We start from the raw sequence: 18,237 nt of genomic DNA, 5'->3' as shown, positions 1-18,237 counted from the left end.
CTGTGTGGTTTGGTGCGATCCAAGTAGAAAGCCAAAGCACGTTTACAGTCCAGAGTGTGCAGAGCTGATTCTCCAGGATGAGAATGAGGCTTTGGAAAAAACACTGGAAGCACGATGGATTGGTTGAGATGAAATTCAGAGACCACCTTAGGTAGGAATTTCGGATGAGTGCGGAGGACCACCTTGTCATGATGGAAAACTGTGAAAGGTGGGTCCGCCACCAAGGCCTGAAGCTCACTGACCCTGCGAGCAGATGTGAGGGCCACCAGAAAAACCACTTTCCAAGTGAGAAACTTTAGTGGAGCCTTGTTGAGAGGCTCAAAAGGAGGTTTCATAAGTTGAGAAAGGACCACATTAAGATCCCAAACCACTGGAGGAGGTTTGAGAGGAGGATTAACATGGAAAAGTCCTTTCATAAATCTGGAAACCACAGGATGAGAAGAGAGAGGTTTCCCTTGTAGAGGCTGATGGAAAGCCGCAATAGCACTCAGGTGGACTCGTATAGATGTCGACTTGAGACCGGACTGAGACAGGTGTAGAAGATAGTCCAATACAGAGGATAGGGAGGCTCGCTGAGGCTCCTTAGAATTGGAAATACACCATGAAGAAAATCTGGTCCATTTTTGGGAGTAGCATTGACGAGTAGCAGGCTTCCTGGAAGCCTCCAAGACATCCCTCACCGCCTGGGAAAACTGGTGCGGAGTTACGTTGAGAGGAACCAAGCTGTCAGGTGGAGAGACTGCAGGTTGGGATGAAGCAGTGAACCTTGATGTTGAGTAAGCAGTGAAGGAAACACTGGGAGAAGGACCGGCTCCCTGCTGCTGAGTTGAAGTAGAAGGGAGAACCAAGGTTGTCTGAGCCACCGAGGAGCAATCAGAATCATGGTGGCATGATCCGATCTCAACTTGACCAGAGTCTTTTGAATGAGAGGAAATGGGGGGAACGCATACAGGAAGCGATTCCCCCAATCCAGTAGAAAGGCATCTGCCTCGAGATGATGAGGAGTGTAGATCCTGGAGCAAAAAAGAGGCAGTTTGAAGTTGTGGGGAGCATATCTGAGGCGTTCCCCACTGAGCAAAGATCTGATGAAGGGGCATGGAATGGAGGGTCCATTCGTGAGGCTGTAGAAGCCGACTCAGCTTGTCCGCCAAGATATTGTCCTTCCCCTGAATGTAGACAGCTTTGAGGAAGGTGTTGTGGCGAACCGCCCAATCCCAGACTCTGAGAGCTTCCTGGCAGAGGGAGGCCGAGCCCGTGCCCCCTTGCTTGTTGACATAATACATGGCGACCTGGTTGTCAGTGCGAATGAGGACCACCATGTCGTGCAGTAGATGTTGAAAAGCTTGAAGAGCATTGAAGATGGCTCTGAGCTCCAGAAGATTGATTTGATGAAGTCGGTCCGCACAGGTCCAGAATCCCTGAGTGCGAAGCCCATCCAGATGCGCTCCCCAGGCATAGGTCGAGGAATCGGTTGTGAGAACCTTCTGGTGGGGAGGAGAATGAAACAGCAAACCTCTGGATAGATTCGAAGAGGTCATCCACCAGAGCAGAGACTGCCGAAGAGCAGGAGTGACTGTGATGTGTTGAGTCAACGGATCCGACACCTGAGTCCACTGAGATGCCAGGGTCCACTGAGGGATTCTGAGGTGGAGTCTGGCAAACGGCGTCACATGAACTGTAGAGGCCATGTGGCCCAGGAGGACCATCATGTGTCTCGCCGAGATGGTCTGGCGAGAAGACACAGACTGGCAGAGATGAAGAAGAGCATCCATGCGCTGAGACGAATGGTATCCAGGACAGCCCCGATGAAGGGCAGAGACTGGGTCGGCTGTAGACGAGACTTGGGAAAGTTGATCTCGAATCCCAAACTCTGCAGGAACAGAATCGTGGACAGGGTCGCCGAGAGGACCCCCGAGGCCGAGGGAGCCTTGATCAGCCAGTCGTCGAGGTATGGGAATACCTGAAGACCCTGGTTCCTGAGTGCTGCGGCCACCACCACCAGACATTTCATGAAGACTCTGGGAGACGAAGACAGGCCGAATGGAAGCACTCGGTACTGCAGATGGAGATGTCCCACCCGAAATCTGAGGAACTTGCGAGAGGCCGGATGAATGGGGATATGAGTGTAGGCCTCCTTGAGATCCAGAGAGCATAACCAGTCGTTCTGCTCGAGGAGGGGGTAGAGAGAAGCAAGCGTCAGCATGCGAAACCTCTCTTTTGACAAGGAATTTGTTGAGGACCCTGAGGTCCAAAATGGGTCGCAGATCGCCCGTCTTCTTCGGAACAAGGAAGTACCGAGAGTAAAACCCCTGGTTCAGTTGGTCCATAGGAACCGGCTCTACGGCGCGAAGCCGGAGCAAAGCCTGAGCTTCCTGAAGAAGAAGGGCGGTCTGATTCAAGTTGGAAGGATACTCTCTTGGAGGGTGGTCCGGAGGGATCCGATGGAAATGAAGAGAGTATCCCTCCCTGATGATAGCAAGGACCCAGAGGTCGGTTGTTATGGTCTCTCAGCGATGATAAAAATGATGGAGACGCCCTCCAATGGGAAAAACAGGGGGAGACAGAACAAAGTTGGTTATGCCCTCGACGAGACAGTCAAAAAGGCTGAGTGGTCTTAGGGACAGCAGGCGACTGAGACTTAGGCTGACCTTTCTGGGGAGGCTGACGCTTCGCCGCTTGCCTCGCAGGAGGAGTTTGCCTCGGCTGATAACGCCTCTGATAAATCAACGGTGGACGAGAAGGTCGAGACTGTTGAGGCTTAGGCTTCGGCCGAAGGATAGATTGGAAGGACTTTTCGTGGTCAGACAATTTCTTCGTGACAGTCTCGATGGATTCGTCAAAAAGATCCGCCCCAGCACACGGGACGTTCGCCAGGCGGTCCTGAAGATTCGGGTCCATATCAATGGTCCGCAACCAGGCCAACCGGCGCATCACCACCGAGCAAGCCGCCGCTCGGGCTGAGAGCTCGAACGCATCATAGGCAGATTGCATCAACTGAAGCCGGAGTTGGGACAACGAAGCAACCACTTCCTCAAACTCAAACCTAGCCTGGGACTCGATGTATGGAGTGAACTTTCGAAGCACAGGCAGAAAAAATTCCAAGTAGGTTGCAAAGTGGAAGTTATAATTCAGGACTCTAGACGTCATCATCGAATTCTGATAGATGCGTCGCCCAAACTTATCCATGGTTCTGCCCTCGCGACCCGGAGGCACGGAAGCATAGACCTGGCCAGGATGAGACCGCTTGAGCGAAGATTCGACCAGGAGGGACTGGTGAGAAAGCTGAGGACCCTCGAAGCCTTTATGATGTACTGTGCGGTACCGCGAATCCAATTTGCCAGGGACCGCAGGGATAGAGTAAGGAGACTCGAAGCAGCGCATGAAGGTCTGGTCGAAGAGCTTGTGCAGGGGAAGCCGCAAGGACTCCGCCGCAGGCAGAGGCAAGTGCATGGTATCGAGATACTCCTTGGAATATCGAGACCCCGCATCTAGAGTAATGTCCAAGTCATCCGCCATCTGCCTGAGAAACGATGAAAAGGACAGTTGGTCCGCTGTCGCCGGTCCGCGAGACGGACTAGAAGAACACGAAGCTTCAGGCTCTAAAGAGGCCTGCGAGCAACAGGACGAGTAGAAAACCTCGTGGTCCTTGAACTCCGGGCCCGGAGGGGGAGACCCCGTCGAAGCAGTATACCCCAACCGAGGCAACTTCTTCTGAGGCGAGACGGTTGAGTGTCGAGATGAATGCTTCGAAGAATGCCTGGACCGATGCCCCTCTCGATGCCTGGAAGGAGATCGAGTCCTTCTGTGAGAGACTGGGTCAGACGCTTCCAAGGAGCAGATCGGACTCGATGCCGTCGATCGCAAAGGTGGAAGAGTCGGTGCTTCTCTGGATGTCGCCCAGGCTTGATAGGGAGTTCGGAAGAACTCGTCCTGCTTCCTGCTATGCCCCGGACTGGATGGCCCCGAAGGTGGATGCCACACTGAATCATGGGGCGGAGTAATCGGTTCTAAGGGAGGCAGGTCACTAAACGAGGGTTTCCTCGAGGGAATGGGCTCCAAGGGAGGCATATCACTAAGAGAAGCCCTCCTCGAGGGAATCGGTTCCAAAGGAGACAAAGCACTATCGGAGGACCTCCTCGAGGACCCGGACACCGCTCGCCGCTCCTCCTCGCCGAGCAACGAGGTCGTGCGGCGAGGAGGAGGGGGCGGTCCGCCCCTCGAAGCCGAAGCAGGGAGGTCACCCTGGATGGTGGCAATCAGTCGAGGCCCCATGGTTTGCATGAGTTCAACGAACTGAGCCTCCAGAATGGACCGCAGCGAAGCCGATATGGAGGGATCCGCACCAAAAGGGGCCCTTCCGCACGGTCTCCGCGCTCCTTCGGTGCAGTGTGCTTCTGCTTGCCAGCTTTCGGCACCTTGAGCACCACCGGTGGAACTGTAGGGGTCGATACCTGCTCCGAGGAGACGGAGGAAGGCACCGGCGCCGAAGCCTGGGCGAATGATGCCGGCTTCAGGAGGCCCGGAGCAGCGGGCTTCGCTGAAGGAGTTGAAGCCCCCGTCGATGTCGAAGCTGCAAGATCTGACGAAGCTTCCATCTTGAACATGGACTCCCAGAGCAGACAGCAGCGCTTAAACGCTCTCGCCGTCAGAGTGGAGCAAGGCTGGCACGATTTCGGAAAGTGATCCAGTCCCAGACACTGTAAGCAGCGTCGATGAGGGTCCGTGAGCGAAATCGCGCGCTGGCACTTGCTACACTTTTTGAAACCGGTAATCGGCCGGGACATAGGCCGGAAAAGCTCCGCTGCAAGGTCGAAGGCGCGGGGCCTCAGCCATGCGGCCGACCCGGAAGGAAATTTTTTTTTTTTTTTGAAAAAAGAAAGAAATAAACGCACAGGAGAGCCCAAAAGAACTCAACCTGCGGCAAAAAGGCAAAAAAAGATATTCAATGGGCGCAAATTGAAGATAGACTTCTCAGCTCCGCGGAAGAAAAAGAACCGAGGAGACACGCCCGGAGCATCGGGCGGGAAGGCACTGGCGCATGCGCGGTGCGGGCATCTCGTAACTTCTGAGTTTCTTCAAGCAAGACATGCTTGCAAGATGTACGTATCGGGGCTCTGTCGGATGACATCACCCACTAGTGAGAATACCTGCCTGCTTGTCCTGGGATAAAATCTATTACTAAGTGTTCAGAAGAGATTTCCATGGACATTGTAATTCTTCGTTCTCAACACCCTTGTTTCGCACAATCAAACTGTCCACTTAAACTCATTGATGCCATGTTTGTAACAGCTCTTATGCATATTCTGAAAAACTGGAAATCATCCTCGCTACTTGACTACACCTTTTGGTGGAACTCTGAGCATGTACCATAAATTTGAATCTTATGCATATGAGAAGAACATGATTTCTCGACTCTCCACAAACATGGTGCAAAATAAATCACTTTGGTCATTCTTAGATTCATATGTTCATTCTGCCCCGTAGACACTTCTGCCTCTCTATCTATCTTTCTCTCTCTCTTTCTTTTCCTCTCTCTTATTTCATTCTCCCTGCTTTTCTGCCTTTCATATATCTTCTATTAGCAGTTCCACATACCCTGGATTCTTTTTAGTAATCTGGTTGTATATAAATGACTGTAGACATGGATTTTTTTTTCTACACCAATGTTTCTTATTCAGATTTTTTGTGTTAGAACTGCTTTCTGTATATTTCTTATAATATTCAATAAAAATTATTGAACTAAAAAAAACAAAAGCACAAATCAGTAATCTTTATTGCTATTATTCACTTACACCAAGTATTGGTCTCTGATTTTGCGCAGCTGAATCAAATCAGGTTTGATACTGTTCATCTTTTTATCTATTTCTCGGTTGTCCAAAGCTTGTTTCTTCAAATCTTGTTCCAGACGTATTTTACTATCATGAATCTCACCCAGTCTAGATTTTAACTTCTCAAAGTTCATCATAATTCTGTAAAGAGAGTATTTGCAATACTGAAAGTTAACAAAATACATGAATATTGCCCTATGCTTCACAAACTCTATTGATTAGACTTAAATATAAACTCATGCGAATATAAATCAAGGTAATCTTTTTCCTCCAAAAAAGGGAGAATTGTGTCAGCCATTTTGAGTAGTGAAACTGCAAAGGGCAGGAGCATAGAAGGATCGCTCTTGCCTTGGCTCACTACTGGACATCAGGGCTTAAAGTAGGCTCCGGGGAGGGGGAAAACTCTATATAAACCAAGACCCCCTATTTTTGGGCCATATACAATAATCAAAACCACATTTTATGCATCTTATGCTTGGAATATCAGTGGATTTCCTTATATTCATCTTAACAATTTCTTATAAAGAATTTCTCTTTTAGAAAGCTATCCAAACATTTTTTTAACCTTGCTAAACTAACTGCTTTCTCCACATTCTCTGGAAATGAACTTGAGTTTAACACAAACAGGAGAAAATATTTCTTTACTCAATGAGTAATTAATCTACTAAAAAGCAATTACTTACTGTAACAGGTGTTATCCAGGGACAGCAGGCAGCTATTCTCACATGTGGGTGATGTCATCCAAGGAACCCAGATGCGGACAGCCTCACAAGCAGAATTGCTTGTAGAAAATTCAGAAGTTTTGAGTCTGCCGCACCACGCATGTGCGAGTGCCTTCCCGCCCAGCACAGGGCACATCTCCTCAGTTCAGATAGCTAGCATAGAAGTCAACTAGGGGAGGTGGGTGGGTTGAGAGAATAGCTGCCTGCTGTCCATGGATAACACCTGTTACGGTAAGTAACTGTGCTTTATCCCAGGACAAGCAGGCAGCCTATTCTCACATGTGGGTGACCTCCAAGCTAACCAGGATGGGATGGTGGGAGTGTTGGCAACTTAGGAGAATAAATTTTGTAATCCTCTCTGGCCAAAATGGCCATCCTGTCTGGAGAAAACATCCAGACCATAATGAGAGGTGAAAGTATGAACCGAGGACCACGTGGCAGCTTTGCAAATGTCCTCAATAGGAGTGGATCTGAGGAAAGCTACTGAAGCCGCCATGGCTCTAACTTTGTGGGCTGTAACTCGACTTTGTAGATGCAGTCCAGCCTGAGCATAGCAGAAAGAGATACAAGTAGCCATCCAGTTGGAGATGGTTCACTTAGAAATCGGGTGTCCCAACTTTTTCGGATCGAAAGAGACAAAAAGTTGAGGAGCAGATCTGTGTGGTTTGGTGCGTTCTAAGTAGAAGGCCAAAGCACGCTTACAGTCCAGGGTATGAAGAGCTGATTCTCCAGGGTGAGAATGAGGCCTCGGAAAAAAACACTGGAAGTACAATAGATTGATTGAGATGAAATTCTGAAACCACTTTAGGTAAGAATTTAGGATGAATACAGAGAACCACCTTGTCATGATGGAAAACTGTGAAAGGTGGATCAGCAACTAAAGCTTGCAGCTCACTGACTCTTTAAGCAGATGTGCGGGCACAGAGAAACACCACTTTCCAAATGATATATTTCAGATGAGCTGTATGCATTGGTTCAAAAGGAGGCTTCATCAATTGAGCAAGAACAACATTGATATCCCAAACCACTGGAGGTGGTTTGAGAGGAGGTTTGACATTGAAAAGTCCTTTCTTGAATCTGAAAACCATGGGATGAGCAGAAAGGGGTTTCCCTTCGATAGGCTGATGGAACGCAGCAATTGCACTAAGATGGACTCAAACGGATGTAGACTTGAGGTATCTCGAGGCTTCTCGTCATGAGAGATGGACCACGTAGAAAATCTAGTCCATTTTAGGTGGTAGCATTGTCTAGTGGCAGTCTTTCAGAAAGCCTCTAAAATATCCCGAACAGGTTGAGAAAACTGAAGAGGAATTATGTTGAGAAGTACCAAGCTGCAGGTTGGGATGAAGAAGAGATCCTTGACTGTGTAAGCAGAGATGGAAAAACTAGTAGAAGGTATGGCTCCCTGCTGCTGAGCTGAAGTAGAAGGGAGAACCAGGGTTGCCTGGGCCACTGAGGAGCTATTAGAATCATGGTGGCATGATCATTCTTTTTTTTTTTTTTTCCAATTCTTTATTATTTTCAATACTTACAATAAGTGTCACAGTAAATACAAAGAATTTATATCCATATCTCACACTTAAGCTTGACAAGAGTCTTGAGAATGAGAGGGAATGGAGGGAACACATACAGGAAGCGATTCGTCCATTCCAGAAGAAAAGCATCTGCTTCGAGGCAATGAGGAGAGTATATCCTGGAGCAGAACTGAGGCAGTCTGTGGTTGTGGGGAGATGCAAAGAGATCTATTTGAGGAGTTCCCCACTGAGATAAAATGTGATGAAGAGGCGAAGAATTGAGTGTCCATTAGTGAGGTTGCAGATGACTCAATTTGTCCGCCAGTTTTTCTCTCCTTGAATGTAGACTGCTTTCAAGAAGGTGTTGTGATGGATCACCCAGTCCCACACCCTTTGAGCTTCTTGACAAAGAGGGAGATCTTGTTCCTTCCTGTTTGTTGACGTAGTACATGGCGACCTGATTGTCTGTCAGAATAAGGACTACCTGGTCATAAAGAAGATGCTGAAAAGCTTTGAGAGCATTGAAGATCGTTCTGAGTTCCAACAGACTGATATGACACCGACGATCTGTGCTGGACCAGTGGCCTTGTTGAACACGGAGACCGTTGAGATGAGCCCCCCAAGCGTAGGTCGAGGAATTTGTCGTGAGGACCTTCTGATGAGGAGGCGTCAACAGTAAACCTCTGGAGAGATTGGAAGAGAGCATCCACCAGTGGAGAGACTCTCAATGAAGGAGCGACTGTAATGTGTTGAGTGGGTCGCAAGCCTGCGCCCACTGGGATGCCAGGGTCCATTGAGGAATTCTGACAAAAAGAATTCTGGCAAAAGGAGTCATGTGAACGGTCGAAGCCATGTGACTGAGTAATACCATCATGTGTCTCGCTGAGAGTGAAGAAAGGGAAAACACTGTGACAAAGCTGAAAAAGAGCATCAAGACGTGCTGAGAAAGAAATGCTCTGAGTTGGATAGTGTCCAGAACAGCTCCGATGAACTGCAGATTCTGGAGGGCTGAAGGTGGAATTTGGGAAAGTTGATTTTGAATCCCAAGCTTTGTAGAAACCACTTAGTCCGATGGGTTGCTACAATAACCCCCTGAGATGTTGAATCTTTGATAAGCCATTCGTCCAGGTAGGGAAACACCTGGAGACCATGGTTCCGCAGAACTGCTGCAATCACCACTAGGCACTTGGCGAACACTCTCGGAGATGATGCCAGGCCGAAGGGTAGCACTCTGTACTGAAAATGCAGATTCCCCACCTGAAATATGAGGTACTGACGGGAGGCTGAATGAATGGGAATGTGAGTGTAAGCCTCCTTGAGATCTAGAGAACATAACCAATCGTTCTGATCTAGAAGGGGACAACATGCAAAACTTTTCTTTCATCAAAAATTTGTTAAGGGCCCCGAGATCCAATATAGGCTGTAGATCGCCCGTCTTCTTCGGAACTAGGAAGTAACAGGAGTAAAACCCCCTGCTCTACAGTTCCAAGGGAAACTTCCTCGATGGCAAGGAGACGAAGCAGAGCTTGAGCTTCCTGAAGAAGGGCAGTCTGGGATGGATTGGAAGGATACTCTCTTGGAGGACGCTCTGGTGGAATCTGAGCGAAATGAAGAGAGTATCCTTCCCTAACTATTGACAGCACCCAGAAGTCGGATGTAATGGTCTCCCATCAATGGTAAAAATGATGGGAGACGACCTCCTCTGGGAAGAGGGGAGGACAGAGGCAGAACGATGGAGGTTATGCTCCGTTTGAGACAGTCAAAAAGGCTGAGAAGTCTTTGGTATAGCAGAAGGCTGAGGTTTCTGTTGCTTCTGCTGTTGTTTCTTGGCGGGTGCTCGAGTGTAAGGAGCTACCCTCGGAGGATAAGGCCGAGAAAGTTTAGGAGCTGACTTAGGTTTTGCTCAGACGATGGAAGCAAAGGATTTCTCATGCTCAGACAACTTCTTAGTGGCGGCCTCTATGGATTCATCAAAGAGGTCATTGCCTTCACAAGGAATATTGGCCAGATGATCCTGAATGTTGGGATTCATATCAATGGTGCGAAGCCAGGCAAGGCGGCGCATCGCTACTGAGAAAGTAGTGACCCTTGAGGAAAGTTCAAAGGCATCATAAGAGAACTGAAGAAGGTGCAACCCGAATTGCGCCAAGGTAGCAATGATTTGCTGGAACTCTAAAAGCCTGTGTTGACCAAGGTCTTTAGAAAAACCAGGGAATATATCAATAAAATACTTGAAATAAGTAGTAAAGATAAATTATAATTTAAAACCCTGGAAGTCATCATCGAATTTTGGATAAAGACGACGGCCAAACTTGTCCATGGTCCTGCCCTCTCTGCCAGGAGGTACGGTAGCATAGACCTTGGGAGGATGACTCTTCTTTAAGGAAGATTCCACAAGAAGGGACTGATGAGATAGTTGGGAATTCTCAAAGCCCTTGCAATGTACAGTTCTATACCTCGATTTCAGCTTGCCTAGAACAGCAGGAATGGCATAAGGAGTTCCAGGTTTCGTTTGAAAGTCTGAGAAAGAAGTCTGTTCAGAGGAAGTTTGAGAGACTCTGCAGAAGGCCAGAGCAAACTCATTTCCTCTAAATACGATTACTTGGAACCAGATTCCAATTTAAGATCCAGGTCCTCAGCCATTTGACGAAGGAAGGATGAAAAGGACAATTGATCCACCAGAGCATGGCCTCGAGAGGACTCGATGACCTCGAAGCGCCTCAAGTGGAAAATGAAGGTGAGGCCTCTGGAGTATTGATATCCTAGTAAATAAACAGACTGGGGTGAGGCACTGGAATCAGCTGAGCCCTCAGGTTCTGCTACTGGTGTCCTGTCTCGAGGAGTTGGAGGCCTCGCAGAACTGGATGGCCTAGACGAGGAAGGCTTCTCTCTGGAGGAGGATGCCTTGATGAGGGCCTCGACCGGTGGTGAGAGTGCTGCCTGGAAGCAGGACTCGTACGAGGTTGAGGAGACTTCACCCTATGCTCAAAATGGGCAATGCCTTAAATGAGGATATAGGGCTAGAAGCGGCTTCGTGAAGTATTTTGTTTGGCCCTGGTTGAGGGCGATGCAGTGTTTTCCTCTGCTGCCCCTGGGTGTTTACCATCTTGCCGGCTTCATCCTCTGTCTTGCTGCAGCGTTTGCGCAGCCCCAAAAACATTTTTTTCAGCCAATGCAGCCCAGGGAAGCCAAAAGATTGGACACTCCTGCTGTAGATTGAAGTCTCACAGACTCTGTGGTTTGAATTGAGGAATCTCGAAGCACTACCAAAGACTCGGCTCCTTGTATGGAATGTGAGGATTCCAGATAAGACACTCGCAAAGACTGGATTCCTTGCATACAGTGTAGATTCAGCTTGAGGCACAGGCAAGGACTCAACCTCTTGTGAGACTGCTGAGTGCCCAGGCTGGACTGCAGGGTGCAGAGTCGAAACAGGACTATATTTGGTCAGTAATTGAACAAATTCCCGCTCTACAATGGTCTGGATAGTAGCCTGCAATTGTGGATCCAAATCTGAAACTGGACCACTTGCTGAGGCTAAAGGCTCCAAGGTCGAAGATGAAGAATGCTTCGACTTGGAAAAATGATGTTTGGGTAGCTTAAGGACCACCGCTGGAACTGTCTGCTGAGGTATCTGACCTGAGGAAATGTCAGAAGACTTGGCATAAGTAACTCGAGGTCGAGGACGTTCCAAATGAGGAAGGTCTGATGAGAGTTGAGGTCAAAGTTGTGGAGGCAGGAGGACACCCCATAGCAGGCCTGACCAAATCGGAGGTGGAGGATGTAGCAGAGGTTTCCATACTGAAAATCTTCTCCACTTGAACTCAATGACGTTTGAGGGTTTGAGATTGAAGAGTAGCACAGCTAACACACGACTCCAGGCAATGGTCAGGCCCCAGTCACTGAAGATACCAGCGGTGTGGGTCCGTGAGGGAGGTTGCACGCTGGCATTGGCTACACTTCTTGAAGCCCGTGACCAGCCACAACTTAGAAGGAAAGATAGCCGCCACAAAGTCAAAGCCCGCAAGCTGAGGACGTGCGACATGCCCCGCCAGTCACTCCACGAAAAGCACAGCGACACGGTAAGAAGTAAAATAAAACACGAGCCGCGGTGAGAGAAAGCACGAAGTGAACTAAGTTCAGCGCAGAGCGTCAAAGACAGACTTCTCAGCTCCGCGTAAAACAGAACTGAGGAGACACGGCCCTGTGCTGGGCAGGAAGACACTCACCCATGTGCAGTGCGGCAGACTCAACTTATGAGTTTTCTACAATCAAGTCTGCTTGCAAGGCTGTCCGCATCTGGGCTCCGTGGACGACGTCACACACATGTGAGAATAGGCTGCCTGCTTGTCCCGGGATAATAGCTTCATTACATACCCCCTAATCCTAGTATTTTTGGAAAACAAACAAGTGACTCAGTATTTTATAGACCTCTTTATCATATTTCCCCATCTCTTCTCCAGGCTGAAGAAACCTAACTGCTTCAGCCTTTTCTCATAGGGAAGTTGTCCCATTCATTTGATCATTTTCGTTGCTCTTCTCTGTACCTTTTCTAATTTCACAATATCTTTTTTGAGATGCAGTGACCAGAATTGCATACAACCCTGGCAGGAGGAATGCCCAATTCCCTCCTGACGCCAATATCCCTGGCAGAGGGATGCCCACTCTCTCCTGCTTCTATCCCCCAAACCCCCCTCCTGATTCTTTTTTCCGGAAGGCCAGGAGTGGCCTTAGGGATCTGGCCAAATGAAGTCCTATGGGAGGGGCCTTAGGTGCCTGGGCCAATCAGGGCCATAGGACCCTCCCCAGTGCATCCCAGTATGCAGGTAAGGGGAAGGCCTGTCATTCTGAAGAGACGGGCCTGCCAGCCAGAGGGAGCGAGCATCCCTCCAGGTGACCTTCCAGAAAAAGGTACAGGGGGAGGGGTTCAGGGGGGCAGCAGAAGGGAGTGGGCATCCCTCCTGCCAGCTGACTTGAGGTGGGGTTTGGGGTTCTGCTCAGCCGACTGCAGTAGAGGAATTCCCTCTCTCCCATCAGCAGAGCAGCAGGGACTCCCCAAAGCTGCGATTCTGTAACCGGCGCCCTAGAATGATCGACAGGCAATCCGACTTGGGTGCCAGTTACAGAATTGCAGCTTTGAGGAGTCTCTGCTGCTTAGCTGATTGGGGGGGGGGGGGGGGGAATTTCCCCAGCCATGATCAGCTGCTGCAGTTTAGTGGCAAAGATAGGTGGTTGAAATGTAGGCCAGGGTTTTCCAGGCCTACACTTCAGACACCTATTCTTCAGTGAAGGAGTCTGATGTTTTGGTGAAGTAGACCGATGTAAGCATGGCTTGATGATTGATGCCGTCGAGGCGGTACCAATGAGGCAACGGTGATACCTGCATCTCGCATGGAGCGATGCTTAAGCTGGGCCGGTACCAGAGGAGCTGACATGGGGATGATAAATTGTTTAAATAAATAGTTTTAGGATATAATTATTCATTTGCAATTCAAGATATTTGTATAAGTCTTGTATGTTTTATTTTAGGTATGTTATTTTTGTAATGCCACTTAGGAATAGGTGGTTGATAAATTGTTTAAATAAGGAAAAGAAAACCCCCCTCGAAGGGGTGAAAAAATAATTTTTTTGTAAGCAGGAAGGCAAAAAGGCACAGAATGTACTAACACGACTTCGTAGCTCAGTGGAAAACAGAGAACTGAGGAGATGTGCATCTACATGAGGTGGGAAAGAACTCGTGCATGAGGGGTGTGGTCAGTCGTGAACTTTCTAAGGTTCTTAAAGCAACAGCGCTTTTGCAGCTGCTGCATCGGGGCTCCGTGGATGACGTCACCCATACATAAGAATATGCTGCCTGCTTGTCCTGGGCTAAAGAAGATTACCAAGGTAAGAACCTAATTTTTCCTTCTTATACAATCCCACTCCATTCCTGAACAAGTGGGACATAAAACAGAGCAGTCCCTCAAATTTAGGGTGGGACTGATGAGCCTGCTTCCAGAACTGAAGATCCAAATGTGGAATCTCCCCCTTGGCTGCCACATTTAGTCTGTAAAACTTAATATAGGTTTGCAAAGATCAAGCAGCTGCTCTACAAATCTCTTGGGGAAACTGCTGAAGATTCAGCCCATGAGGAAGCAACACCTCCTATGGAGTGAGCCTTTACCAAAACAGGAGGCTGTTTTCCAGTTCTAATATAGGCAAAAGAAATCGCCATCCGAATCCATCTTGAAATGGTGGCTTTCGAAGCTGGTCTGCCCTTAAGGGCTGCATTGCTTGTAGGAAGACAACTGGAAGTTGAAGGGAAGTCTAGAGGTAACATAGCAAATGACAGCAGATAAAGACCTGAATGGTCCATTCAGTTTGTCCATTAGTTATTCTCATTAAAAAAAATGATTAAATTACCTTCTCTTCTTTGAAATTTCTGGGCCATAGACTGAAGTTCACTTGGTATTATCCTAGGTTCCAACTGCTGAAGTTGCCTTCTAAGTTCACTCCAGCCTATCCAACTATCCCGTTGTTTGCAGGATATCTACTGTAAAGTCTGGCCAGTAATGTGCTCATGTTCCAAATTGGTAGAGTTCACATTGATGCCCTCCCCAGCCCATCCTACACCAAACCACCATATATGTGACACAAACTGTACAAATCTGTCCAATACCGGCCCTTAGTTCTTTAATTTATACTATTTGTTTTCTAATTAGAGATATTCTGTGTTTCTCCCATGCTTTTTTGAATTCCATCACAGTTTTCCTCTCTACCACTTCCCTCAGGAGGGCATTCCAGGCATCCACCACCACTCTCTCCATGAGAAGAAAGAGAGGAGGAGCAAAAAACTTTGCTGATGAGATCTCATGAGCTGTGATTGACTACCCACTTGATCAGGAATGGAATGAGATTGTACAAGAAATCTAGATTAAATATTTTTCAGCCTAAGATCATAATAAAGGTGACAATGTATTATTACCCAAGGTGCATAAGCCTTGCAAGATGTTGATCAGCCTGTCAAACCTGAGGTTTCACGTCTTCTTTAAATCTAGATATCCTGGTGGCTTGGACGCGAACGATGACGGTTGGATAAAGAAAGAGCTCCGTATAAACAAGCAGATATTTCAGATAAAACTACAAAAAAAAGTCTTGATGGTATGTTTCTAGGCATAATAAATTAAAGTATACCTCCTTAACTGAGTCGGAGAGATGTTTTAAAAGGCGAGAATCGGGAGATAAAGGTGCCGTTTTTGTTTCCTGGGAGGCGAGGTGTGGAGGGCTGAATTTATCCGTCTCAGCGGCTCTTTACTAATACCAAAGAGGCTAATCCTAGATGCCGTAGCCCCGAAGAGGCTCTTCCCCCTCTGTGGCAGGATCAAATTTCAGCAGCGTAAAGCGCCAGAGAAAAAGTTTCCCGAAGGTGGGGGTTTGAAGACGGTTGCTCAGTGCACCACGACCGCGGCCATCTTAAAAAAAAAAAAATTGACAAAGTCTGAGCTGCCTAACGACAGGGATAAAAGTTTTTTGAAATACCTGATGCCTGTCATAATTAGGGAAATAAGTTGTTTTGAAATATCTGTCCTCTGCTGGAAATGAAGCAAGGTTTGCAATAAAATCTGCTTGGCAACGGTTTTTTTTTTTTTTTTAACCATTTCCTGGCTGCTAACTTCAAAAAAAAAAAAATTGTGAAGAATAAATATCAATATAAATATCAATCTCTGCTGCTATAATTGAAAAAAGTAGATATAGGAGATTGTAGGCATTTTCAGCATTTGGGCTGTGAGAAAAGGACAAATAAAAGGATTAATGATTTCTTTAACCTGAAGAAAAGTGACATTGAGGTAATTGAGAGACGCTGAAAATATATATATATTGAAAGACTAAAGTAAATATACTGGATGGAATATTACTCTCCTCTGTAGAGGCTGCGATTGGGCTTATAAGAGGAGAGCCAGAAAAGAAGACTACAATTTTTTTCAGCGCTGAAGCTAGATGTCAACAACGAGTTTGATAAATTAAATCTATAAAAGAATAAAAGCCATTTCTAAAAAAGATCTAAGGAAAAGAAAGGCTACTAATTTGAGTGTTATTGCCTTCATAGAGACTGAGATTGGGCTTGAAAGAGAAGAAAAAGAAAGACTACCGATTTTTTTTCACAGCAATAGAACCTAAGACAAAAAACTTACAGTTGCTTTAAGAATACTGTAAAAAAAAAAAAAAAAAAAAAAAGGAGGTTGGCCTAGACGAAGGGTTGGATAAACAAATAGTTCCTTATATGCAAATATATTAAAACAATTACTACCAAATATTCTTAAATAAACTAAAATATATATTGAAATATGACTTCAACTAAACAAAATAAAGCTGACTTGGGAGCTGGAACATCGGGAAGCAATAAGAGGTCGAAACCAGAGCCAGGTACACCCTCTAAAATCCCATTACCAACAGGAAAAAAATCTGGATGTTATGGAAGAACTAAGACAAATAAAAGAAATTGTCTTAGATAGTAACAAAAAACTACAAAAAGCAATGGAAGACGCTGCAATCCTAACTAAAAGAGTGGACATCACAGAAAATAGAATTTCAACATTAGAAGATATTACAGAACAATTAAATACAGATATGAATCACAGCAAAATCATATGGAAAGAAATAACGGAGATAAAAAAAAATCTTGAAGACAGCCGGAATCGTGAAAGACGGAATAATTTAAGAATAATCGGATTACCTGAAGGAGTGGAAAAGAATGATCCGATTGCATTTCTTGAAAAATTTCTACCTAAAATACTACCATTGAAATTTAAAACGGAACTGGAAATTGAAAGAGCTCATAGGATTCCAACACATAGAAATAACACTCAAACTGGTCCAAGAACTTTAATTTTCAAACTTTTAAGACATCAACAAGCAATTGAAATATGCCAAATAGCTAAGGAAATCAAAAATCTTAAATGCCAAGATTCAAAAATATACATAGTCCCGGACTTTGCAAAAGAAACAGCAACAAGAAGAAAACAATTCTTAGACATGAGACCACAGCTAAGATCTCTAGGAGCTAGATTTGGGCTCCTCTACCCGGCGATTATGAAGGTTACCATTGCTAACAAAACGCAAAACTTTACGGATCCAAAAAAACTACAAGAATTTATGAATCAACTGGAGCAACCTATGACAATCTAAAGAACATTTAATGGGTTCATACTAAAGACTATTGACCAATTTAGAAAACTTTGACTTATATGATAATGAACTTCAATAAAAGAACATTGGTTAAAGATAGATCGGAACGGAAAACAATCGAAAAAGAACACACAAGGATCGAATTAAAGACTTAAACAACTTGCAACATTCTCCATGGAAAACAAGAAAACTGAAAAAATACAAAAAAAAAGACGAATTGATTGGTTTGTCATAATTCCTGTTGAAGGCGGTAATTCGGGTTTAATTTTGCGTTCCAAATATACTAAAATGCGTTTCATATACGATATATATGAAAAGGATATATTTGAAACGCAAAAATTGCCTGAAAAGTTGGTATGAAAGCTTTTTAAAGTAAAAATAATATTCCACCTGAAAAGAAATGAATTGTAATTGAAATGTTCTTAGATATAAGTAATGTAATATATCATTCTTATGGATTTAAAGATATGCAAATATAGAAAATAATCTTTCAATATATAAGAATGAAAACTTTTTACTTATTCTTATAATTAATAATAAAATAAGAGAAATATACAGAAATAGAGAAAAAATGGTAGTACTTTAGATAATTATTAATAGCTTGTGGGAGTTATCTAAATCTAACCTCAACCTGCGTATCCAAGTTTTCGTAATTAATGAGGGGGGGAAGGGAGGGATAAGAGGGATGGGAGGGAATAAAAGGGAAATATATAAGGTAATCATGGGTGTAAAGGAAAAAAGAGAAATGAAATACTTAAAACATTGGGAAAATATACATATTTTAATACCTGAAAATTTAAAAATAAATGGATATTAAAATTATGTCTTTAAATGTTAACGGTCTAAATCATATGATAAAAAGGAAAAAAGCACTATCATTTTTAAAAAGGCAAGATGCAGATATATGCCTTATACAAGAGACCCACCTCTCACACATAGAATCTAGTAAGCTAGAAGGAGGCTGGGTCAAACAGTGTTTTTTCTCACCAGCTATAGGGAAAAAAGCAG

At 45.6% G+C, this 18,237-nt stretch overlaps 1 protein-coding gene across 2 annotated transcripts in view; it reads right to left on the bottom strand.

The window, feature by feature from the left end:
- The window catches only part of LOC117346336 (phosphatidylinositol 3-kinase regulatory subunit gamma), a 374,335-nt gene that overhangs the window by 11,363 nt on the left and 344,735 nt on the right, over nt 1–18,237 (bottom strand). For both annotated transcript variants that reach the window (XM_033915736.1, XM_033915735.1), the window contains one exon: nt 5,793–5,969. In XM_033915736.1, coding sequence (XP_033771627.1) covers nt 5,793–5,969 — 177 coding nt within the window. The remainder of the gene's footprint in view (nt 1–5,792; nt 5,970–18,237) is intronic.

The sequence above is a fragment of the Geotrypetes seraphini genome, chromosome 12, assembly GCF_902459505.1.
Source record: "Geotrypetes seraphini chromosome 12, aGeoSer1.1, whole genome shotgun sequence".
NCBI lineage: Eukaryota > Metazoa > Chordata > Amphibia > Gymnophiona > Dermophiidae > Geotrypetes > Geotrypetes seraphini.
Note: the sequence above shows the minus strand (reverse complement) of the source record. Positions and strands in the feature narration are given on the sequence as shown.